Source organism: Tursiops truncatus, chromosome 15 (genome assembly GCF_011762595.2).
Source record: "Tursiops truncatus isolate mTurTru1 chromosome 15, mTurTru1.mat.Y, whole genome shotgun sequence".
In the NCBI taxonomy this organism is placed as follows: Eukaryota; Metazoa; Chordata; class Mammalia; order Artiodactyla; family Delphinidae; genus Tursiops; species Tursiops truncatus.
The window spans coordinates 1,044,860-1,070,236 of NC_047048.1; the positions used below are offsets into that span (position 1 = coordinate 1,044,860).

Sequence of the window (25,377 nt, forward strand, 5' to 3'; positions counted from 1 at the left end):
CCCCTCCAGCTCCGTGTGAGCCCTGGGTGGGCCTGCCTGCCCGTCGTCACGGGAGATTGGGTGTGAGGCGGGCCTGGCTGCCTTCGAAGGCCAAGGCCAAGGCTGCTGAGCCCCTGGCGTTAGGCCTCTCCTCCATCACCAGGTGACACACGGGGCTGAGGGCTGACTGGCGGTTTCTCCGTGGGGTCTGGGCTTCCTCACAGTGCGGGGGCCGGGCAAGCATCCGGAGACAGTGCCCGGCACAAGCGGTGTCCTCTCTGTGACCTAGCCCAGAACATACAGACTGCTTCTCTGCACCGTCCTGGCTGGTGGAGACATGGGTCCCCACCCAGATTCAAGAGGAGGGAGCACAGTTCAAAGGGGAGTAGAGTCCTGACCACCACCAGGGACCAGGAATACAGCCGTGGCCAGTTTTAGAAACTACAGCCAAGCACATCTTTGAATCCATGGTGCTCAGTGAGACCTTGGCGCATGGATAGCCGCCCGCGATCTGGGGCCCCAGTGGACAGGAGCCCGCGGGGCAGAGCTCCTTCTTCCTGCGGCCTGCCAGGTGTCTGAGCTGTTGTGCCCACCTTTAGAGAGCCCTCATTCCTTTCCCACCTCTCGGGCTCTCTGGATACTAGGTCCCTCTTGAAGTCCCTTTGCAGCCGGGCCCCCCTCCTCCCCAACCTCCAGTCCCTGCAATCACGGATCTGTTTTCTGTACTAATAGCTTGGATTTTTCTAGAACATTCTATAAATATAATCATATAGCATGTAGCCTTATGTGTCTTTTTAGGATTTTAAGCAAATCCGGAATAGGACTTGCCTATTTTGGACATTTCATATGAATGGAATCACACGATATGTGGCCTTTTGTGTCCAGTTTCTTTCATTCAGCATCACGTTTTCAAGGTTCCTCTAGGTTGTAGCAGGTGTCAGCACTTCATTCCTTTTTTTGTGGCAGAAAAATATTCCATCATACGAATAGACTACATTCTATTTATCTGTCCATTCATCAGTTGATGGCCATTTGAGTTATTTCCACCTTTTGTCTAGTGTGAATAATGCTGCTACGAACGTTTATGTACAAGTTTTTGTTTAAACAACTCTTTTCTGTTCTTTTGGGGTCTGTACCTAGGCATGTAATTGCTGGGCGACATGGTAACTCTGTGTTGAACATTCTGGAACTGCCGAAGTGTTTTCCACAGCGACTGCACCATTTTACACCCCACCAGTTTGCACGAGGTTCCAGTTCTCTACATCCTTCCAACACCTATTCTTTTCTTTTCTTTTTTATTATTGTGGTCAAACTAGTAGGTGTGAAGTCGTACCTCACTGTGGTTTTGACTTGCGTTTCCCTAACTAATGATGTTGAGCATCTTTTCATGTCTTGTTGACCATTTGTATATCTTCTTTGGAGAAATGAATGTCTATTGAGATCCTTTGCTCATTTTAAAAATTGGGCTGTCTTTTTATTCTTGAGTTGTATGAGTTCTTTATACGTTCTGGGTACTAGACCCCTACCACATATGTTTTGCAAATATTTTCTCCCATTCTGTCGTTTCACTTTCTTGGTGGGGTCCTTTGATGCACAAAAGTTTTAAAGTATGATGAAGTCCAATTTATCTATGTTTTCTTTTGTTGCTTGTGTTTTTGGTGTCATATCTAAGAAACCATTGCTATACCTCACTGTCTCGATCACTATAGCTTTATAATTTGTCTTGAAATCAGGTTGTGTTAGTGCTCCAACTTTGTTCTTTTTCAATCACTTTGCCTCATCCAGGTCTTTTGCATTCCCTGTGAATTTTACAAATCGCTTGTCAATTTCTCAAGACATACAAAACCAGACCTGGTGCAGCCTTTGCACTGATCTCTGAGAGTTGGCCGTTGTTATGGTTTATATTGTTTCCTCTCCTGCAGGCTGAACTTTCCAGGAACTTCCCTGCTTTTCCCTGATGTGGCCTGTCCATCACTGTGTCCACTCTCTGAACTAACATACTCACGTTTGTTGTCCCCCATATAGAGACACCGGGCCCCTTGCATTACCCACTGAGTTTCTTGCGGTGAGGGGGTCATCACTTATTCTCCACCATCTATGAAGAGCCCATCGGAGCTGGGTATAGGGAAGTTTTTCCTAAGGCTTTGATCATATTTCCAGACAAGTTCATTACTTTATGGACTAAAATTAGGATGCTAGTGGGAGGCCTAATGCTGTGAGTTCCCATCCACCCAGGCATTGTTCACGTATTTACCCATCTGTATTCCCATCCATTTTTCACCCATTCATCCATCCATATTCCCATCTATCCATGCATCCATCTATCCATGCATCCACCCACCCATTCTTCATCTATTCACCTGTCCATACTCCCATCTATCCATCCATCCACCCCACCCATCCTTCATCCATTTACCTATTCACCCAACTATTCATCATTTACTCATACATCCTTCACCTATTCACCCACCCATCCACCCATCCATCCACCCACCCATCCTTCACCCACATCCTTCCCTCTTCTACCCACCTTCACGTTCCCCTACCCGTCCCTTTCTGATCACCAACCATGCTGGACACTGGGGTTTAGAAATACCTTCCAGGACCTAAGTTTCTCTGTCTTTTTTTTTTTGCGGTACGTGGGCCTCTCACTGTTGTGGCCTCTCCCGTTGCGGAGCACAGGCTCTGGACGCGCAGGCTCAGCGGCCATGGCTCATGGGCCCAGCCGCCCCGCGGCATGTGGGATCTTCTCGGACCGGGGCACAAACCCGCGTCTCCTGCATCGGCAGGCGGACTCTCAACCACTGAGCCACCAGGGAAGCCCCTAAGTTTCTCTGTCTTTAAACGAGCAGGTTGAATGAAGTGATTTCCCAGGGCCCTTCACACTCTGGTTTTCTTTGACTTCCATACAAGGACAGTCAAAATCTGAAGCTGACGGGGTTACACGCCTTCCCCAAGAAGGATGAGGGGCTGGGCCAAGTCTGAGGGGGGTTTTCATGCCACTGACTCTGGGACAGACACAGATCGCCATTTGCACCTATTTGTGCCAAGATCCCAGGAGCTCAGGTCCCCATCACAGGGCAATGCAGTGGGGGCCCCAGACGTGTCCGCTCTTGGCGCAGCTGGCATTAACTGGGCATCCAGGGGTGCCCTCGCTGTCTGTGTCCAGTGGGAGCCTCCAGGCACCCCGAGGAGGCAGTGGCTAAGCACAGAGGACAGAGAGGCAAGCAGTGGGGGCCACTGAGGCCCAAGGGGCAGGCCAGGGGCCTGGGGAAGCCTCAGGTTTGCTCTTCCCTCTGAGCTGACGTCAGCAGTGAACGAAAGCCCTGCTCTGGCCGCCACCGTACCCCCCACCTCACCTGTGCACACCCAGGGCTGTTTGCACCGACACGTGTGTCCCTGGCTAGACTGAGAATGTGGCATGCAGGGCTGGCAGGGCTAACGTCCCAGGGGGTGGCCTCCGGGCTGGGGGCCTGGGGGAGGCAGCGGACCCCGATCCCTCCACCGCGGCTCCGCCACCCCTGGGTCCTGGGGCTCGCCCTGACACCCTGGCAGCCTGGGCCCACTTGTGACAACATGCAGTCTGTAGTTAATAACGGAGGTTTTTGTCTCTTCCACAGTTTTCTTGTTTCTCTGTGGCCTCTGCCCACTGAATCGGGGCCCCGGCTGCCTCAGGGGGGAAGCAGACACAGCGAAGAACAAAGAAATCAACTGACTTTCCGGATGAATTTTTTAAAACTCTCAGCAGAGGTAAGATTCTGAAAGCGCAGAGGACTTCTTCTGCAAGGGCAAGGCTTTTTGAGAAAGAAAGCGTTTCTGAGTGAGAACAGAGACTTTATTGCATAAGCCATGGACGGGGGAAACCGTGTGAGGGCTTTTCCTGCTGAAAGGGGCAATAATTGGACCGGGGGGAGGCAGAGAAGGGGGTCCTGAGACCCCCTTCCAGCCCCTGCCTGGGCGAAACCACCTGGAGGCAGCTGCGGGGCAATCTGGGTGAGTGTGGGCATTCTCAGCGCGTCTTCACGGGGAAGCCCCGCCCGGCACCGTCGCGGTGGCCCCGGGGGCAGCTCCCAACCGCTGCTCCTGCAGAGATACTTTATCATTGTTATTAGCATTATTTTTGGTTCACAGAGCAAATGGTTTGTGTATTCGACATCTCTTGCTACGTAACAAATCTCCCCCAAGTTTAGTGAAGTAGAACGATGCGTGTTATCTCCCATAATTTCCGGGGTGAGGCATCTGGGGGTCGCTTAGCTGGGTGGTTCCAGCTCAGGGGCTCTCACGAGGCTGCATCTGAAGGCTTGACTGAGGCCGGAGGCTCCCAGTCCAGGCGGCTCAGGGTCAGTAGTGGCCGGGGCCTCGGTTCCTCCCACTTGGCCCCTGCTCAGGCCAGGTGTCCTCACGGCACGGCGGCTGGCCTCCCAGAGCCAGTGACCCAAGATGGCAGGGAGGGGAGGTGCAACGCTTCACGGCCCTGGGAATCGGCCCATTCAGCACGGGAGGAGCCGGAAGCAAGGGCGCAGATAGCGGGAGGGGCGTGTCCTCAGAGGCTGCCAGCGCGCGAAGCGCTTTCCGGATTCCAAAGCGCTCTGCACCCACAGCAGACACGTGCACACGTTAGCTCCTAGGCCCCTCCCTGAGATAGTCCCGTTTCTCCTACGAAGGGACTGAGGTGGGGGCTTTGTGAGTCGCTCTGGTCCTTGTTGTGCCCCAAGCTGGGCCTCCAGGGTTTATGGGGCCCAGGAAGGCATCCTGGAGGAGAAGTCCAACCCAGCCCCAAGAGCAAGCCCAGAGCTAAGAAGGATGGGTCAGTTGTGGGTCAGCGAGGGGCAGAGCACCTGAGAACTCTGCCGGAGTCGTACAGAGGGCCTGGGATACCCGGCTGAGATGTCAGCCAGCAGAAACCGTGTCCCCATATGTCCCCTCCTCTGCGTCCAGCGCCCAGCCCAGGGCCTGGCGCCCGGGCAGTATGTGGAATTGGGGGCCATCCCAGGTTTTGGAGTGGTGGCAGGGGGGCTGCTATGTCGCCAGCTCCTGTGGGAGAGGCCTGGAGGCAGGGAGGCCCAGTGGAGACGGAGAAGCCCCCTCGCCTGGCAGGCAATGCTGGGGCTGGCCCTACCTCACTGTGGCCCCCTGTATGATTCGGGGGCCCCCTCCCTTCTTGGGCCATCCGTGAACCAGGGCAGATGCCTTCTGAGGGTATGACCAGCCTAGGGGACCCATGCCCCAGTCTGACCTTGGGGCCGAGGCACAGAGCCTGTGCTGAGTGCCCCCCAGGTCCCCAGCTGGCCCCCACACGTGCCCAACTCCTTGTTTCTGGGCCAGACTTCTCCCCCAAGGCCACCTCCTGCTGCTTCACGGGCTCTGACAGTCTCTGCTTCCCAGCCTTCCTGGGACCCCCCAGCCCTGCAGCCACGGGGCACACACTCACTCTCTGAGCCTCAGGACCTCCCCTGGGGCCAGACCCCTGGCTGCAAGGCTGGCGCCACCACTCAGCAGTAGGGGTGCATCGCTGGGCAGTGCTGTGGCCTCCCACCCGCTCGGTGACCAGTGGGGGCCGGACAGTAATTTGGATAAGACTCTGAGGCCACAGAGCTGAGCAGGGAGCGGGGTCACCCCAGGCGAGTCCTTTTCTTCCCCTCACCACACTCCTGCGCAGCCTCACAGAGGAAAGGCAAGATGCCTTAGCCCTTCAGGTCTCACTTTTCCCATCTTTAAAATGGGCACCACAGTGTCTCTGGAAGGGCAAACACGTTAAATATTCACCAAGCCCCCTTCACTTCACTTCACTTTACAATCTGTGCTCTTCGTGTCACATTTGAGAAATGTTTGCCAAACCCAAGGTCCCTGTCTTTTTCTCCCACGAAAAGGCACGCTGCAGACTAGAAGAAAATATTTGCAAAACATACATCTGATGAAGGACTTGTATTCAGAATATATAAAGACCTTTCATAACTCGGTGATAAGAAGACTCAGAGCCCAGTGTTTGAAATGGGCCGAGTATTTTTGTTGTTGTTGTTGTTTTTTTGCGGTACGCGGGCCTCTCACCGTTGTGGCCTCTCCCGTTGCGGAGCACAGGCTCCGGACGCGCAGGCTCAGCGGCCATGGCTCACGGGCCCAGCCACTCTGCACATGTGGGATCTTCCCGGACCGGAGCACGAACCCGTGTCCCCTGCATCGGCAGGCAGACTCTCAACCACTGCGCCACCAGGGAAGCCCAGGGCCGAGTATTTAAACAGATATTTCAGTAAAGAAGACGCGGCACATCAGCACATTGAAAGGATGCTCAGTATCGTTAGTCACTAGGAAAAGGCAAATGAGGACCGCAGCGCGGCGTCGCCTCACGCCTCCTGGAAAAGCTAGAATGAGCAAAGACCGACCACAGTGTCGGCAAGGGTGTGGTCAGCTGGGGCACTCCCACTGATGGTGGGTGGGAAGCGGGGCAGCCACTTTGGGGAGTGAAACACCTGCCCTCGACCCAGACCCAGCTGCTCCGCTCCTAGGTTCTCACCCAAGAGAGACGCACGCATATGTCCCACAAAAATGGTGCACGGATGTTCCCAGCAGCTCCCTGTAACCGGGCAGATCGAGCACCCCCTACCCGGGTTGTTGGCAGGATTCCTGTTGCTGGTGAATGCTGTTACTTGGGCCAGCACGTGGCAAGCACTGAACGATTATATCTCCCTGTGTCGTCTTCATCTCGTCCAACTCTGTCAGGGCGCAAATGTGGAAACTGAGGCCGGGAGTGGGGTGGGGTGTTGACTGGGATTGGCCAGTGGGTCAGTGGCAACGCCGGACCCAGCAGCCAGGCCTCTTACTGTGGCCAGTGGGTGCCCAGTTCCCTCTTCTTCCTTCGTCTTGGTGGGGTTGCTGAACCTCCACGGGAGCAGGGGAACGGGGGTGTCTCCGAACTTCCTCTTGGCTGGATTGAAGCAGCGTCACCTGGGCAGACAGAGCAAATACCCTTCCCTGAACCGCCCAGCTAATAAGCTCCTCATTAAAACCTAATGAGGAGATCCCTTGCTGATTTGGGCTAAATTAATCCAAAAAGAGCGTCATCTGCTGCTGAGGCGGGCTCTTCTGGGCAGCCTGGACAGCAGCAGAGAAGAGAGAGGGCAGAGGGAGGCGGAGCTCTGAGCCTCCGCACTGAAAACTGGAGCCTTCAGTTCCAGGATGCGGACCAGAAGGGAAGGGAGGCAGAGGCAGCCCTGGCCTCATCTCCTCCCGGAAGCCGCTTACGCCTGGAGCCGGGGGTGGGAGTGGGGGCAGAGCCGGGGAGCTGGGGCACAGCTTGGACCACTGCAGCCCAGCCCCACCCTGCTCCGCCTGTTCTGATGGTACTATTGCTGCACCACAAAGTGCCCCAAGCTCAGTGGCCTGAAACAACAGCGGTTTATTCTGCTCCCAAATCTGCACCGTGGGCGGGGCTGGGCGTGGACTGGACGCTGGTCTCTGCTGCCCGAGGCACTGGGTGGGGCATCCGGCCCGGGTGAAGGGACCTCATTCCAGATGGTGAGCTCCAGTGGGGGCAGTCTGTGGGCAGAAGAGGGTGTCTGTGTCCCCAAGACAGAGCCAGGTGGCAGTGGTGTCGCCGTTTGTGGCCAGCGTCAGGAGTCACAGAGCATCACTTCACGCTGCGTCCTGGGGACCACCGCAAACGCAGGGCTGGAACAGACTCCACCTCTCAGCACGGGAGTGGAGGGTTCTGGAAGGGCGTGTGGGACATGAAAGTAGTGAGGCGACCATTTTTAGAGCTGCACCTGCACGGACCCCACACTCTGCAGGCAGAAAGGACCCTGATTCACCCAGCCCAGAGCCCCCCAAGAACGCCAGCCCTGCCGGACGCTCTGCCCCATGGCCCCTGAGGGCAAAAGCCAAACCCTGCGTTAGCTTTCCAGCCCTGCAATGGCCTCGAGCTTGTTAACTTGGAGGGTCTGAGGATGGAGGGGGAGGGGCGGCAGCCGAGGGGGCGCGGCCTGGTGGGGGACGGCTCTGTTCACCTGCATCAGAGGCTGCAGGACTTTCCTGATGAATGGAAAGCCTTTCTCTTTCATTTTTATTTATTTATTTTTGGGCTGCGTTGGGTCTTCGTTGCAGTGCGCGGGCTTCTCATTGCGGTGGCTTCTCTTGTTGCAGAGCATGGGCCGTAGGTGCATGGGCTTCAGTAGTTGTGGCTTGCGGGCTCAGTACTTTTGGCACACGGCCTTGGTAGTTGTGGCTCGCGGGCTCTAGAGCGCAGGCTCAGTAGTTGTGGCGCACGGGCTTAGTTGCTCCATGGCATGTGGGATCTTCCTGGACCAGGGCTCAAACCTGTGTCCCCTGCATTGGCAGGCGGATTCCTAACCACTGCGCCACCAGGGAAGCCCGAAAACCTTTCTCTTTAATGTTTGATTTTCTCCTTCCATTAACAGACCCCCCTCCCCCACCCCCACTCCCATTCACCTGGTCCCTGAGCTATAGGAGGTCTGAGCTGGGCAATACCGGGAAACAGAATTACACACTGTCCCCAAGCAATTGTGCTCCAAGTTCAGAGTCACCAGAGTCACCATGGTGTCCCCATATCTGCCCTGGGACTTCTCCAAAACCTCAGGGGTCCTCCGGGACCCTGCCTGTCCCCGTGAGATTTTGCTGAGGCTCGGAGTGGGAAGCGGGCTCTCCCACCGCACACACCTGGCAGCCGTGCAGCTGGGCCTCGGCCACACCCCTCTCACCTGTGGTCAGCAGTTTGCCTTGTCTTGCCAGCCACAGACAGGCAGGACCTGGCCTGGGCCTTAAGCCACCAGCAGGGGCCTCTGGGGGTGTGCACAGCTTGGCAAAGAGTGCGCTGTGCAGGGGTGAAGACCGGCTGCAGTCCCGGGCACCCAGGGAGAGCAGGGCGGGCCGGGCCTGGGGCAGCAGATGGCCAAGACCCCACGTTAGCCTCCACCCGGAGGTCGTCCCCAGGACAGGAGCCCTGCTGCGGGGCCACCTCCCGCGGCCCTGGGCGCATGGCTGCTCCTACCTCCTCCCACTTTCCTACCCACAGGAAGGGCCTGCCACCGACCCTGCTCCCCACAAGCTCCAGGTGAGCCCCAAGTGACACATGTCGGTGGCGACCCCAGGCTTCTTCCAGCGGAGGAAAGACAGGCCCCAGTGTCCCTTGCTGAGCCTCTGAGCGTCAGACCGGCTCGGCCCCATCGAAGTCTCCAGGTTAACAAGTTCAGTCCTGGTGATTATTAACTAGATTCACAAAGCTGATGAAAAAGCTCGGGATATAAATAAATATTCCTGGAGATATTCCACCCCCTGCAGGCATGAACTTTGAATAATTGGACAGAATTATGCTGAGGACTAATCAGAACTTTTTTTCTCTCACTAATTACCTCTGGGCTTCATCAGTGTCAGAGTCTAATCAACTCCAGACGTCCTAATCGACCCTCGGGCAATGTTAGGCATGGGGGGGCTTCGGTGTCACGTGGAGGGGGGCGGGGGTCCTGGCTGCAGATCCACCCTGGTCTGTGGTGGGGACGGGGGCGGGGGAGCTGCCTCACGGGCCGCCACCTCTGCTCAGGACGAGGAGGCCCATCGTGCACTGCGGGCCAGCTTCCCTCCTCTGCATCCTTCCGGTGGTCGTTGCCTTGTCTGCCCTGGCGTTCCTGGGTTAGGTGGATGGGGCCCAGGGTGGGGGCTGGCACTGGGGCGGCCCCCAGCCATGGGGAGAGGCGTGTGAGGGCCGTGCCGGGGCCCAGGGCCAGTTCAGGATTCCAGGCATCTCTGGCAGGGAAGGAAGCTTTGCTCCCCTCCCCCCAAGAAAGTCATTTGCATCTGTTGAAAAATTCCTCCAGCGCTTGAGCGGAGAGGCCCAGGCCGCCGGTGGCTGATGGCTGGATCGCAGCGGTTTTCTCCAGCGTCCTGGACGCAGGGGTTCAGGAGCTGTGACAGCTGGGCCGGCGCAGCCTCTCAGCTCCTCTGCGCAGGGCGCCCGCCTCCTTGGCCTCGCTTGCTGGCTGGGCCTCATTCCCAGGGCCTGGTTCTGTCTCCTTCCTCCTTCGCCTCCCTGCTTCCCGAACCCAGGAAGGCCTTTAACCAATTTCAGAGGGAGAACTTAGTCGTGTGGAAATCCACCTCAACTTCCTCAAGAAACCAAAACCCCACCCGGAACCCTTCAGGCAGTCACGCCCCCATCCTTGCAAAGCGCCCAGGAGATGCTGCTGGTCGCGGTCATGGTCAGCGCCCTTCCAGGCCCCCTTTGCAGCCTCCGAGCATGGGCCCTCCCTGCAGACCCCACGGAGACTTCTGCTGCCAGCAGGGGATGGGCGCAGCCCCGCGGGGTGGGGCCCTAGGAGACAACTGCCTCGTGAATCCCCAAGCCCCGAAAGGATCCTGGACTTGGGGTCCCGAGACCTGGCTGGGGGACTTGGGTGCCCTGCACCCTCCCATCAGGGGGCCCACATAGACCCAGGATGGCTGAAGGGGGATGTCTGGGACACTCTTCTCTCCTTGGGGTCCCCGACAGCTCCCCGCAGCAGGCAGGTCCTGGCCGTGGTGGTCGGGCGGGCAGTTCCTTCCTGTCCTCACAGCCCCTGAGGGGCCGGTTCTGACCCTCCCCCGCCGCGTTTCCTGGAGCCCAAGGCTGTGACTGCCGCACAGCTCCCCGCCCTGCATCCCTTGGTCGGCACGGACCCCAAACCCTTTCTCCTGCAGCAGAGGGAGAGGACTGTGGGTGGGAAGTGGGGTTCCCAGAGCATCAGAGCCTAGGCTGCTTCCCTCCCAAGCGGAGAGGGGGCGTGGCCTCTGCCCCCAGCTCTGCTCAAAGTGGCTCAGAGGCTGCGGAAGGGGCTTTGCTCATTTTCGTCCCAAACTTTCCAGAAAGGGGGTTGAGATCGCCTTTAATTACAGAGCAGAGGGGTGCGGGGAGGATGTACCAAGGAGCACCCTGCCCAGGGAGGCAGGGGGCCCAGGGGTGGGAGGACAGCTGCGCCCGCAGGGACCCTGGGAGGGCAGGGGTCCCGGGAGGTGGAGTCTGGGGAGGGGTCCTGGCGTCTCTGCCTCTGGCTCTCTCCTTGCTTCTCCGGGCCTAGCCTCCACCTTCCCGTCTTCCTGTCTCTCCCCACCTGCCGTGCAGGGGTCTCAGGTGTGCCGCTGAGCCGGGTGGCCCAGGGTGGGGCTGGCTGGACCGCCCCCGTCGCGTGCCCGTCCTGGTGCTGGCTGACCAGCTGCCCCCGCAGCCCCTGGCAGGGAGGGAGGTGATGTTCCGACTGCTTCCCGTCTCCCAAGGCCCAGAGGGGTTCAATAGGCCCGGACGCCCCCGAGCCCGGGCCACGTCGCTCCTTCCTGCCACCCTGCCACCTTAGCCAGAGCTTGCAAGTCGATTTTTTCTGATTCCACGCAAAGACAGGGTAGATGGCCACCGACCTGAGAGATTCTGCGTTCTCTTTTTTTTGTCTTTAGATACGTCAGGGGTTAGCATCCTCTGCTTCACAGGAGGGAACCCCAGGTAGAGCCCCCTGAGTGACATGGCACCAGAAGCTCCCGGGCCAGCCGTGGATGTAGAGGGGACCCCTGCCCTGTGCCCGGCACTGCGCGCCGGCCACCTTCCACATCCTGACGGGACTTGTGCGCCGGGGGACTTTCCTGGGGGGGAGTGGCTGACTCGGGATTCACACCCAGACTGGATCCCCAGCCCGTACCCCCGGGGGGATGGGGGGCTGCTGCGGCCGCCAGCTTGGCAGGAGCTGGTAGGAGGTAGCGAGGTCTCCCGACTCCTCCCTGAGGGAGGCCTGGATCTGGGGGTCCAGCTGCTGCTCCGTCCCCACCTCCCCTGTCCCCAGGGAGGCCCATGTTCCTGCCTCTCCCTGACCCTGGATTGCTGTGTGACTCTGGGCCCCGGCCTCCCCTCTCTGGGCCTGTTTCCCTTCTCTCATCCAGATTGGATTCCACGAGCCCCAGGCCCTTCAAGCCCAGACACCGTGTAACTTAGGCTGCCCAGGGCCACCAGAGGCTGTCCCCACTCTCCCGGGGACCTGGGCTCCTGCTGGGCCCGCGGCTGGCCTGGCCCCCTTGTCCGCAGCAGGAACATCCGTCATGCCTCCGTGATAGATTTTCTGTCCCTCTTCCTCCCGCCCTCGTGCTGTTTCGGCTGCAGAATAATGTTTATCACTTCACACTACATGACACCCTCCCTTCCTCCTTCCTTCCGTCCTTCCCTCCCGCCGCCGCCAGCAGATATCAGAAGATTTTCTTGGGCTATTTTCATGATTTTAATTTTCCATTCCCCATCTCCCCTCTTCCCCCTTATTACATTTTGGGCTCTTTTTGGGCTTCTGGAATGAGCCTACATTTTCCTGATGATACTTTTTAATAAAAACCATCATTTATGATTATTTTAGTCCCCCACAAACTGTCAGCCTCCTCATTTGATTTCCTATCAACGTGGTGTCCTGCCTGCTTTGTCACCATGCAGATGGACGTGTGTGCTCACCCTTTCAGCCTCGGGATTTGCTCCAGAGACTCAGGCCTCCCTTGGCCTTGGGACCCTCCTATCCACCTGCCCTGTCCTGTCTCAGCCCAGCCCTGCCGCCCTCCGCTCTCGACGGCCCTTGGTCTCCTGAGTCTTCTGTTTTCCTCCAGGTGAGTATCACTTGCACACCTTTCTCAGCTCCGTGTATTAGAAGGGATTGAGGTCACAGAGAGGCGGGGCTGCTAGCGGAGTCTTCCCCGCTCCTAATGGCTCAGGATCGCCAAAGATGGTGGTTTTCCACAAAGATCCGTGTCTAACCTGCAGGCATAACCCAGTGAGACAGGGGCTGACCCATCGTGCCCTCCAGCATGACCTGGGACGGGGCCCTTCCTCTGAGACTCGGTTCTCCCTTTAAAATACAGACACACGTGGAGCTGTGGAGCATTCATTCATTGGTTATATACAAATTGAGGGCCTACTAAGTGCGGGAAGAATCACACACCTGTCCTAGGGTAGGAACCAGCTCAGGTGTCACCCTCCTGCATACCAGAGCCCCTACCCACACTTGTACACTCACAGAATGGAGCCCTGGACTGCCTCATGGTTTTGCTGTGTGACCTCGGGCGAGTTACTGACCCTCTCTGAGCCGTCCTCGCTTTCCTTCTCTGGGCTCCCTCCACCCTTGACATTAGTCTTGTCCTCATCAGCCCCCAGGCGATCCTGTTTCCAGCAGCTGCAGCCTCTTCCCAGCTCCTTCTGGCTGCTTGCCAATCACCCGGAGGAGCCAGACCCATCTTGAGGCACCCAGCTCCCTCCCGGCCACTCCCCCCCCTCCCCCGCCCCCGTCCCCGCCTGCCACGCCCAGGCGTCCGTGACTAGCTGGGCCCGGGAGCCCACGCCCATGGCAGGGAGAGGCCATGTGGCCCTCTCACCCTGGCCAGGCCCTCGCTGGCCCCTGCTCCTTGTCAACCTTCGGAGAGGGGTCCCTGTTGGGCCTGCTGGTGGATGGGCCGCGAGGCCCAGGGCCAGTGCCCAGGTTCTGGCCCCAGGTTGGCCAGACAAGTGAGTAATGGATTCTCCCTCCCAGCCCAGCTTCTCCCTTATCAGTGGTAGGAGTTGCTATGAATATTCATGGACTCATGAATACTCACGCGGGTAATGACGCGCTCCTCTCCACCCCCTTGCCCTTGAGCACCTCCATAGCTCTCCAGGCTCCCTGCACCCTCTTCTCTCCTTGACCCCTGCCTGAGGGGGCTGTACCTCCATTGCAGTGAGGCTGGCAGGAGAGCCCGGGTGGGAAAGACCCCTGGCCTGGTGCCCAGGGGGTCTGGGTTCCTGTCTCCACTCTGAGCCCATTCTGCAAGGGAGGGCTGGCTTCCCCTGGGCCTCAGTTTCCCTTCTGACCTCCATGGGCACCGAGGGTCCGGCCAGGCTGACTGCCCCTGGAACAAACACATCCTCTGATTCCACTTTCTGGGCGGGTGCTCCATTGTGTGGGGACAAAGCTGGGGGCTTGGATTCTCTGGGGGTGAGCCAGGCAGACTTTGGGTTACCCAGGTGGGTAACCAGAGACGCCTGGGGTCCGATGTCACGGGCCTGCGGCCAGGGCCTGCTCAGCTAGCTGTCCCTTGGGACTGGGGAGACACAGGTGGGTGGGTGCACTCACCAGGAGGGGTGGGGTCAGCTGACAGGACAGCAAACGCGAAGAGCTGCTGAGCAGGCAGAGATCCTCTGCTGTGGTCTGTGTTCAATACCCGTGTCCGCAGGGGAGACCGGAGTGTTTACCTCTAAGATGAGGTCCATCTTGAGAGAGTCACCCTCACAATGCAGCAGAGACACTGGAGGGAAGTAGGGGACGAGGGGCAGAGATACGGCAGGAGAGTTCAGATCTGCGGAGGGGGGTGGGGAAAGGGGGCGGGAAGACCTTCGAGGTCAGGGTCAGGGTGAGCTGGGGCTTCCCTCTGCCTGGAGGGAGTCAGGCTCCACTGCTCTCGCTGCGTGGCCTTGGGCAGGCCGCCTGGCTCTGCATCTCAGTGTCCCTCTCTGTGCATGCCTCTTCCCGGTGTTTTCAAGGCCAGCTACCCTTGCCCTGCGTGGGAGGGCCCCACCCTGGGGCATTTGGCCACTTGTCCGGAGGGGAGCCAGCCCGGGGAGCCGTGATACACCGCAGAGCCCAAAGCTTTGGGATTCCAAGAGGGCAAACCCTGCCTCTGCGTCTGCCCAGGCTCCCTGCCGCCCCAGACCTCTGGGGGTGCTTCCTCTCCCGGCACCTCCGCCCATGCTGAACCCCGATTTCCCTGCAGCTCCCTCTTTGCTTGTCTGACTCTCCCTGGGCTGCAAGCCGTGGGCATCCAGGGCGCCCAGCCCCATCTCCTGCTGATGGACTCCCCCAGGGCAAGGAGCAGCTCCTGGCCCGCAGGCCTTTTCCAGGGGTGAGGGTCTCTGGCAGGAGCACAGCGGTGGCCAGCTTGTCGAGGAGAGTAAGCCCTGACCAGCACCTTCCAAGAGTTCCAAGACACGAGGCCCCTTCTGTCCACTGGTCACCAACTAGACTCCACGGACAGCGGCCTCCTTTGCACGTGAGCAAACTAAAGGCTCTGGGGGTCCTGATCCCCGATCCCCGTGCTTCCAACACACACTCTGACACCTGTCCTGGGGCCCTGCCCTGCTCTCCGCAGCCTGGAGTGGAGGCTCGGAGTGGTCCGGCGCTCGCCCAAGGTCGTGCAGGGGGCAGGTGAGGCCAGGCCCCCACCCACGCGCAGTCTGCACCCCGTCCCACCTTCCCGGGTGGAGGACAGACGGCGGGCCCCTGCCCATGGGTCTCACTCAGGCTGACCCCGCATGAGTTCCTTCACCGAGACCCAGCCTTCTCCGTGCTGTTTGCCTAAATTTATTCAACTCAGTCTTCCCACAGGAGCCCCACGGCCACTGTCAACATCTGTGGGGACACAGCCGAGGAATGCCTAATGAAGGCTCGGCGTGGCCCCGCCATGGAGCACAGGCTGGGACAGATGGTCCATCATTACTCATTTTTATTAATTACTAGCTCCGCATGCCGCGACTGGCCAGCCAGCTCCAGGCTCCTCGGTGGTGCCACGGGCCCAGCTCTTCTGGAAGGAAGAGACGGCCCTTCATTTAGATCAGCGTGCCTCCCGGCCTCCTTTGAGCCACAGTCATTTCTGGCTCGCGCGGTCCCTGGGGCGCTGGGCCGGGCGTGGAGCAGCGGGCTTGCAGCTGCCACCTGCCTGAGGGGACTGGGAGAGGGGCCGGCACAGGACAGGAACGGGGCTGCTGGGGACCCCGGCCCGGGGCTCGGGCGGGCACAGGACCCCCAGAGCCAGCTCCGGGCTGCGGCCGCCTCCTGAGCCCTCTCCCTGCTGGCCTCTAGCCTGCGGGGCATAACCTGCCTCAGAAGGAGCCTGTCTTCCCTCTCTGCCCTGCTGGCCTCGTGAGGGCCTTGGGGCCCACAGACCCCTGGTGCCGGGGAAGCTTGTGCTCTGGGTGTTGGTCCGGTTGGAGCTCCACAGCCATCTGCAGACGCTCCAGACCCCGGCTTGATGCCTCCCGGGGGCTCCCTGGGCCTCTGGGGCCCCATAGCCTTGGGTCCCAGCCCAGCATTGCCTCTGACTTGCGGGGATGCAGGGTGAATCCCCCCATCCCGGGACTTAGCCCCAGCTGCAAGATGGGCGCACGTCCTCCTCGCATGCCGGTGGTGGGCGGTCCCAGAACCTGCGCTTCTACTGATGCTGCGGAACTAGGACCAGTTCTGCTTTAGGCAAGTCCCTTGCCACCCGCAGCCTCCGCGAGGCGTGATCGTGTCCTGCCAGACCCCCGACGAGAAGGGGGAGAAAGTGCATGGGGGACGGTGACCCGCCGCGTCAGACAGTCCTGGGAGGGGTTCACTGATGCTGGGGGACGACTGGGGGCCCCAGGCTGTGTCAGGCGCCCTGGGAGCCCGCGTCTCCGTGCGGCCAGGACACCGACTTCCCTCCAACTTCAGTGTGTGGCCTGTTAGCCCGGGAGATAATGGGACACGAAGGACAAGATTTCTAGTCAATAAAAAGGCGCCGTGGAGGCTTTTTATATCTTGCTCTGTCACACTGGGTAGGCGTTTTATCTGCTGCCCACTTGACAGTACATCACACAGCTGGGTCCCTGCCCTGCTGGTGTCCATCACAGCCCGTCCCGGGCTGCTGCCCATTAGCCCGCGAAGCCCAGACTCCCGAGAGGTCAGCTCCAGGGGGCACTGGTGGCTGCACAGCCAGGAGAGCTGGGGACACCTTTGCAGAGATGCAGGGGAGGCGAGGAGGTGTGGGTGGAGGTCACGTGGGAGGGGGCAGGCAGGGCTGGGCCGAGGACCGAGCTGAGGCCAGGAGCCCTCAGAGGTGGGCCCACCACAGGCTGCCCTGAGATGGCCCGAGGAGCCGCCCTGTCTGGGGCAGGACGGGGTGCTCAGCTCTTCTCAAGACAGAGCCAGGTGGGACATGTAGGTGCATAAACCAGCAGCTACCAGGGCTGAGTAGTGAGCTCCCTGACACTGGAGGAAATCAACAGCACATCCTGATGCCCCACTGGGCCAGGAGGCTTGAGTGGGAGAAGAAAGGACAGTAACACAAGGGCCGTGTGTATTTTTCTCAAAAGTAATTGAGCGGGGGGGCACGTTGTCCTGCAAGGAGGTGGTGGAGGGCCACCTCCCACACTAGTTGGTGCTTTAATGGAGGCCCAGGGGCTGGGCAGCCTGGAGGGATCTGAGGCCTGCAGCTGTAGATCCCAGGCTGCCCTGCAGAGGCGTCGACATGGACCCAGGAAGGGGTGGATCAGGGTGGCTGTGAGGAAGGCCACCCCCTGGACTCTCGTCCACATGCCTCTGACCCACGGATCAGGCCAGAGGGAGGGCGCTCGGCCAGGAAGGATGGAGGCGCTGGCCTCATTCCTGGAGGAGACTCAATCAATCGTTCCCTGCAGCAGGGCACCTCCTGGCCCAAATCTCCTACTTTGCCTGGTTTTCCATCCTGACGGGGGCTCAGGGTAAGTGGCCTGTCTGTGGGGGCAGAGGGCCCTCTGGGAAAGGAGAGCAGCTGACACCGAAGCAGGAGATGGGACGGTCGGTTGGCATGGAGACTGCCAGGGGGAGGGGCGGAGTTGGCCTCTGTTCCCTGGACCCACTTGCCTGTCCCTCCCCTGGGATCCGCCCCCCCCAGCCAGGTCAGTTCAAGTCCTGTGAGGGGCACTGGGGCTCGGGGGCACTGGCACAAGCCCTTTCCTGCAAGGTGATCCCCGACCAGGAACCACGACCCCAGCCCAGGTGATGGGCATGCACGGGCACCTGAACCGGCCCAGGACACCCAAGCTGGGCCTGAAGGGCAGAGGCCTGGGGCAGGCTGACCAGCGTGCTGGACAGCATGCCACGCAGGGGCACAGGCGTAAGCACAGGCCTGGAGGTGAGGAGGCCACACCCTCAGAAGGGGACGAGCGCGCGCAGGATGGTGCCCACTGAACCCAGACCCGCCCTCCTGCCCCCGGGCTCCTGCGCCCCGGGGCTGGGCTGCAGCGGGTCTCCCACCGAGCAGGGCAGCAGGGCTACACGCTGACGGCCCACCTGTGAGGAAGGGCACGCCTGTGGCTCGGTCCCGAAGCACCTACTGTGAGTACTTTGCCCAAAGGTGGCACTGCTCTGACTGGTCCTGACCCCAGGGGCTCACGTGAGAAGTGGGGGGAGGACCGGTGCTGCGGCCGCTTTCACTGTCGGCCGGGGCCCACATGTGTTCAAGGCCACGCCCACCTGTGGCCTCCGACGGCCCCTCCATCTTGGAGTCCTTGGAGGGACCTGGCGGCCCCCCTGGGGAGCTGTGGTCCCCGGCCTCTCACGCTGTAGGAGACCAGCTCCAGCCCTCAAAGCACGAGGGGCTGCAAGCCCCTTTGGGACAGCTGTCCTAGCCCCACCTCTGCAGCCCCGGGAAAGGCGGCCCGCTAGTTCCCAGAACTTGGAGACGCAATGGACCCGACCCAGGTGTGAGGCCCCCCATGGTCTGTCTGTCCATCTGTCCTTCCTGCCCGCATCCGGTCTGCAAACACTGGCTGCTCCTTGATGGTGGCCCTGGGCCGCGCCCGTCGGGGACACAGACCTGACGTCTCAGGGTCCCTGAGGGCAGGGTGCCTCGGCGCGGCCCGAGCTCCGACAGCCCCGGCTGTCGTAATCCACATTCCTAATCGTCAAGAGGGACAATTCTGGGAAAAAAAAAAGAGAACGAAAAGCACCATCATTCGGCCAGGTCTTACTTCTACGCACACGTACATTTGTTCTTCGCAAAATTGGAATTGAATTTTCTATGCAGTTCATACTCTGTTGATTTCTCCACCCAACAGCCCATCGTGTGCTTTATCCCAGACGCGCGATGCCCACAAAGACGTGCATTTCTGCAGCCTCTGGCTTCCAAGGAGGAGACATGGCCCCCATTTCCTCCGGTCGGTGTGCAGCTGGCCCCGAGGAGCAGGTGGGGACACAGGTGCGAACAGAGGTCACGCAGGTGAGCAGGAGAGAGGCCAGAGCTGAGGCCACGGGGGAGCAGCGTGGCGTCTGAAGGCTGGGCAGATGTCTCTGCCTCCCTCAGACCGAGACACGCCATGGGAGTGGCGCTGCGAGGCCTCCAGGCGCCCAGCCCCACGATGGGGAAGAGCGGCCGTGATGTGCGAACGACTCAGAGCCGCTCAGCGAAACGGCAGCCAACGGACACACACCTTTGGACGGGGTGGAAGGAGCCAGACCCAGGGAGGGCGTATGCTCCATGACCCCAAGTTTATGAAATTCCGGAAGAGAGTAAGCCAACGTACGGTGGAAAAAGCCGGAGCCAGGGTAGCGCGGGGGGCTGGGGCACGTGGGCATTTTTGGAGCGAATGTTCTGTCTGTCAATGGGGGTTTGGGCTGCAGAGCACACATTAGAGCATTCGATGGTCCCCCTGATGTTTCTACATTTCATTATCAATTTTACTCCAAAGAATGAAAAAATCCATAACGAACATTGAAGTCTAGTTTGTGCTGTGCGCGCTGCCTGTTTAGGGGTGTCGTGTATGGACATCTGCAACGAGCTGGGAAAGTGGTTGATTCCTGGGGGCTGGAGAGAAGGGTGATAAAGCAAGTGGAGCCAGACGTCTGCTGTGGGCGTCTGGGTGTCACTATAAAATGATATCAACTCTTCTGTATGTTTGAAAATTTGCAAGATTACATGTGAAAGCCAATGAAAGAGCCCAGGTGCTGTAGCCAAGCGGCTGGACCGTGGTAGCTGTTCACTGACTGTGTGTGTGAGACCTTGGACTAGTTTCTTGGACTCCTGGTGCCTCAGTGTCGCCACGGCATGAAAGAATTAACGAGCATCAAGTACTTACACACAGTAAGTACTGGCGTACAGTAGGTGCTTGAAAAGTGCGCCCTTTGCTGGTAGCAATTCCACTGTTGGTAATATTGAGTTATCAGGGCTCCTACATGTGCTGGAGGCAGCCCGGGAGGCTGAGGGATAAGCCGAGGGTTTGCGCTGAGTTCAAGAGTAAAGGGCCCCAAAGAGTCAAAACGATCTTGCAGATGAAGAATGAAGCAGAGGGTTCCCACGTCCCACGGTCAGGTTCTACAGGGACCGGGACAGAGGGGTCTGGCAGAAGGATAGAGACATATACACCTATTCGGTAGAGCTGAGGGTGCAGAAATAAACCCTTGTATTTACGGTCACTTTATTTTTGACAAGGGGGCCAAGATGATTCAATGGAGAAGGAACAGTCTTTTCAGCAAATGGTGCTGGGACCAACAACACGTGCAAAGAATGAAACTGGACCCCCTTTTCACAGCATCTGAAAAATAACTTAATGGATCAAAGACCTAAATATAAGGGCTGAAACTATAAAACTCTTAGAAGAAAACATAGGAGTAAATCTTCACCTTAGGCAGGGGCTTCTTAGATACGACATCAAAAGCACAAGCAACGAAAAGAAAAAAAAAAATTGGACCTCATCAAAATTAAAAACTTTTGTGCTGCAAACAATTCCAACAAGAAAGTGAAAAAACAACCTATAGGAAGGGAGAAAATATTAGCAAATTATAAATCTAATTAGGAACTTGTGTCTAGAATATATAAAGAACTCTTACAACTCAATAATAAAAAGGTAGATAGCCTAGTGGCCGTGGACAAGGCCCCTAACAGACATTTCTCCAAAGAAGATTTACAAAGGCCGAGAAGCTCATGAAAAAGATGCTCAGCATTATTAGCCGTTGGGAAATGCAAATCAAAACCACAGTGAGATACCCTTTCGCACCCACCGGGATGGCCAGAATCAAATAGACATAAAAACAAGTGGTGGTGAGGGTGTGGAGAAGTCGAAACACACACACTGCTGGTGGAAATATGAAATGTTGCATCCATTTTGGAAACAGTTTGGGAATTCTTCAAAATGTTAAACACAGAGTTACCATATGACCAGCAATTCCACTCCTTGGTATATACCCAAGAGAAATGAAAACACATGTTAATGTAAAAACTACGTAAACGTTCATAGCAGCATATTCGTTAATATCCCCAAAGCGGAAACAACCCAAATGTCCATCAGCTAATGAATGGATAATAAAATGTGGTCCATCCACACAATGGGATATTATTAGCCAATCAAAAGGAATGAAATTGTGACATATGCTACAACATGTAGGAGTCTCAGCTTTGAAGTTCCTGCGGAAGTCTCCTGGGCAGGCGTTGGGCCAGCCCTATGGCATGGCAGTGGACGTGGGAAGAGAATGATTAATTCAAGATGCTACAGAGGCATGTGTCAAAGGGTGCAGGCATGGATCCTCCCTTTCCCTTCCTCTCCACATCTTGCCATCTCTGTAGAAGTTGGAGAAGAGGGATCTAGGATTCTAAACCGTGTAGGCCAAGTATTTGTCAGAAGGAGAAGCAGTGGAGTAGGAAGAAGGGAATCTAAATTTTCCTCGTAGACTTGCTGCCAACTAACATTTGACTTGGGCAAGAAACCTCACTTCGTGGGCCTCATTTTCCTCGCGTGTAAAATGCTGCTGCTTCAGCTGCTCTCTCAGACTCATTCAGCTCGTCTTCCACTCTTATTCCAAATGCCTACATCACAGGTTAACATGATTTGAGACAAACGCCATACCTGAAAAAACCGAAAAACCGAAAACAAAACCCCCCTGCATTTTACCACTAAGACAACACCACTAAGTGAACTTAGCCGGTCACAAAAGACCACAGAGCATACGATTCCATTGATCTGAAGTGTCCAGAAAAATCAAATCTACAGACACAGAAAGTAGGTCGCTGGCTGCCTAGGGCTGGAGGTGGTGGTGGAGAATGGGGGTGACTGCTGCCGGGTACTGGGGTTTCCTTTTGGGGTAAAAAATGCTCTCAACTTAGATGGTTGCACAACTCTGTGAATACACTAACATCCATTGACTAGCACGCTTGAAAGGGGTGAAGTGTATGGCATGTAAATTATCCCTCAATAAATCTGTTGAAACAAGAGAGCCTTGGGTTCAGGTTCGGACTCGGCTCTCTGGGGCAAGTCTGTCATTCCAGGAACGAAGTTCAGTCTGATACGTAAAATGGGGCTGGAATGATTTGCCTTCCTGGGTTATTGCGGGGACCAGATGAGATGACAGATATGAAACAATTTTTCATTTTAACTTCTGTGTTTAAATGTATTACAAAAGGAAATGTATGCACATTGTACAAAATTCAAATGGCAGACGTGGGTACTCAGTGAGAAGTCTCATTTTCTGGGCGATGGAAGTTTCAATATCTTGATTGGGGTGGTGATGACACAGATGTATACGTTTGTCAAAACTCGTGGAACTGTACTCTTCAGGAGGTTGAATTTCATTGTCAGTAAATAATACACACAAGCAAGTAAAATGTTATTTTGTTACACCCTTTTTGTACTCGTAACAAAAAAAAAGTACTACATACACTGTTCCTCTCCTTGTTTGTTCCCCTGAAGACCGTTCTGGGAGATGGACTCAAATCAGTCTGCGCTTACCCAGCTGCACGCGCCTCCACGTGGATGTGTCCCAGCGCTCCACCGCCAGCCGATATTTAGGATGTTTCCAATCTGCTGCTATTACGAAGAGTGCTTCAGTGAATAACCTTGAATGCAGTAATATATCATTCTTCACGTTTGTGAGCAGTCTCTGGAGGACAGATTCCTAGAAGTACATGCTGCGCCAAAGGATATATGTATTTGTAATTTGGACATTGTTTCAGATGTTCCGAGAGTGCCTGCTTCCCTACACCATTGCAGCATGGTGTGTCATTAAACTTTACTCTTTACTCTTTGCCCATTGGATCAATGAAAAATCATCTTTGAGAGTAATTTTAATTTGCATTTCTGTTGTTAAGTGTGAGACTGGGCACTTTTCGTATATATAAGTGTTATTTTTATTTCCTTTTCTGTTCATAATCTCTGCTCACTTTTTTCCCTCTTGGGTATATTTTTTTAATTGATTTGTAACAGCTCTTTACATATGAGGATAAAGGATCTTTGCTTGGATATAAGTTGGACATATTGCTTCTTTTATGGCTTTTGGGTTTTATGTTGTTTGTTGTTGTTACTGTGAAGTTCCGGGCACAGGAAGAGACAGTCTCCATTTTTCTCTGGGTACCATCTCCCAGGATGGGGCTGGGGAGGGCTCTTCTCCACATTAATCCCGGCCACTTGTGTCCCTCTGCTCTTTCCCTGTGTACTCTCAGGTGACTGACTGACCTGCCTGGGTCAGCTCCTCCCAGCCAGGCCATCGTTAGAGGAGAGAGGAGCCATGACGGGGGTGTGGAGAAATGTGAGGCCCTCGTCTATTCTGAAACTGCGCTCAGTCACCCCTCCTGTGCTGGCCGGGTGTATGGCACCTGGATGCAGAGGTGGGTCAGACTGTCCTGCTCTGCTGAGTTCACAGGCTGGTGGAAAATCCAATGTGGTGAGTACTTGGCCGGGGGAATCTCAGAGTGTCCGGAGGAAAGAGGTGGGGGACACAGGCACGGGGGGGGCCCTCGCAGCTCGGGAAGGTGGTGGCCCCACAGCCCCAGGCCCGAGGGCCCTCACTTCCTAGCTTGCCTCTCCCCAGAGAGCACTGGGGTGCATCCAGATACGGCAGTGGGTTTGTTACAATAAAAACAAGAATCTTGCTGACCCAGTTCCTGTAGCGTTCAATCCTGGCCTCCCTGTGAAGCGGGAGGTGTTAATAGTACTCATTTCTAGGGTGGCCGCGAGGATGAACTGAACTGATGCACGCAGCAAGCACACGCTTGACACATGGAAGTGAAGTTTATAATTCCATGTGGGTGGGCGCGAGTGCACGTGTGTTAGGTGTGGACTCGGGATTCCACGTGGGCGTGCGCGAGTGCACGTGTGTTAGGTGTGGACTCGGGATTCCACGTGGGCGCGCGCGAGTGCACGTGTGTTAGGTGTGGACTCGGGATTCCACGCGGGCGCGCGAGTGCACGGGTGTTAGGTGTGGACTCGGGATTCCACGTGGGCGCGCGCGAGTGCACGGGTGTTAGGTGTGGACTCGGGATTCCACGTGGGCGTGTGAGTGCACGTGTGTTAGGTGTGGACTTGCGGTGTATTTGACTTGGGGGTGCTTGGAGCAGGCTGCCAGGCTATACCAGCTACAACTTAAGCTGGGCTTCTGTGAGGGTGGAGCAGTATCCCGCGTTCCCGACTAGGTAATGCCTCGTGGTGGAGTGGGCTGGTGGGTGAGGTTGCGGCTGCCTATAGACATGAGGTGTGTGGGTGCAGTGTGTCTACAACAGAGGCTGGGCGGGGGGGGGGGTTCTCAGGAGGAGAGGAGTGTCTGAGAGATGAAAGAGGGAGGGAGAAAGAGAGAGGGAGGGAAAGAGAGAGGGAGGGATCTTGCCTCACAGGAGACACACCAGAGAGAGAGCCCTCTGCCTTTATTTAGCCCAGAGAGAGACGGGCCTCCCTCCTCCCTCCTCCCTCCGGGTCTGCCCTGGGGTCTCCCATTCCCAGCCTGAGGCGGGTCTGGCCTTTCTGGGGGGCAGCAGCCGGGCTCTGCCCTCTTAGAGCAAACAAAGGCGTATTTCCACATCTCAAGATGCTGGAGCAGGAAAGGCCTGGGTATCCGGCAGGAGTGCTCCCCTAAGGCAGGAGCACCGCGCCTGGCGAACCAGGTCACCGAATTGCAAGGCCCTGGCGAGTTGGGGAGAAAGTGGGAACGGGGGCTGTGAGCCGGCCTAGGCTACAGAGGGGCAGTGCACCTCTAGTAGGGACCCTTGGCAAGAGAGACACCCCCCCCAAGGCAGCCTCTGCCCCCACCTCTCGGTCCCAGGAGGTCTGAGCACCCCTCAAGGACAGGACAGCCAGAAGACAGTGGCTCCGACATTGACCGTCATCCTCTAGGCGCAAGGGTCCAGGGGCAAGGTGGTGGCCTATCCTCTATCCCGGACCTCTCGGGGGTCTCGGAGGCGCGGGTGGGGTTGGGAGGAGCTGGAGGGCGGTAGCGGGCGCCGCAGGCTGGACGGAGTTTATGGGCTGCGGAGAGGCCGCTGGACCAGACCCCGAACCGGAACCCAGCGCGCCCATCCTCGGCCTGGCCAGCCTTTGGCCGCGCTGCTCGCAGCCTCACGCGCCACTCCCACGCCTGTCCCGGCGCCTCCTCCCGGGGGGGGGGGGGGCGCCCCTCACCCTCCAGCAGCCCCCTCCCCGATGCCGCGCGCGCCCCGCGGCGCGCAGGTCGACCCCGCCGTCTCTGTCTCCCATCCCGGGCCGGGGCAGGACGCGGGGCAGGGGCGCGGCGCAAGGCGCGGCGCCCGGAGGGTCTTGCCCCGCGCGCCCTCCGGCGTCCCGGCTCCCGGGCTCCGACACAGCGGCTCAGGAAGCGGTGCGCAGGCCGTGCCGGGCGGGGGCGCTCTTGAGTCTGGTTTGGAATTCTCACCGAACACGCAAGCCGCAGGCTGGGC

General features: G+C 57.7%; 1 protein-coding gene across 28 annotated transcripts in view; it reads left to right on the forward strand.

The window, feature by feature from the left end:
- The window catches only part of LOC109552128 (uncharacterized), a 57,485-nt gene extending 34,744 nt beyond the window's left edge, over positions 1 to 22,741 (forward strand). For 7 of the 28 annotated variants that reach the window (XM_073793262.1, XM_073793259.1, XM_073793261.1 and 4 more), the window contains 4 exons: positions 3,600 to 3,729; positions 12,448 to 12,588; positions 14,722 to 15,152; positions 15,465 to 22,741. In XM_073793262.1, the coding sequence (XP_073649363.1) occupies positions 3,703 to 3,729; positions 12,448 to 12,588; positions 14,722 to 15,152; positions 15,465 to 15,783 (918 nt within the window). In that variant the 5' untranslated portion in view covers positions 3,600 to 3,702 and the 3' untranslated portion in view covers positions 15,784 to 22,741. Of the gene's footprint in view, positions 1 to 3,599; positions 3,730 to 12,421; positions 12,589 to 13,125 lie in introns of all 28 variants that reach the window. The other 21 variants (XR_012326456.1, XR_012326442.1, XR_012326450.1 and 18 more) reach the window with 21 other exon arrangements.
- The last annotated feature ends 2,636 nt before the right edge of the window (positions 22,742 to 25,377 follow it).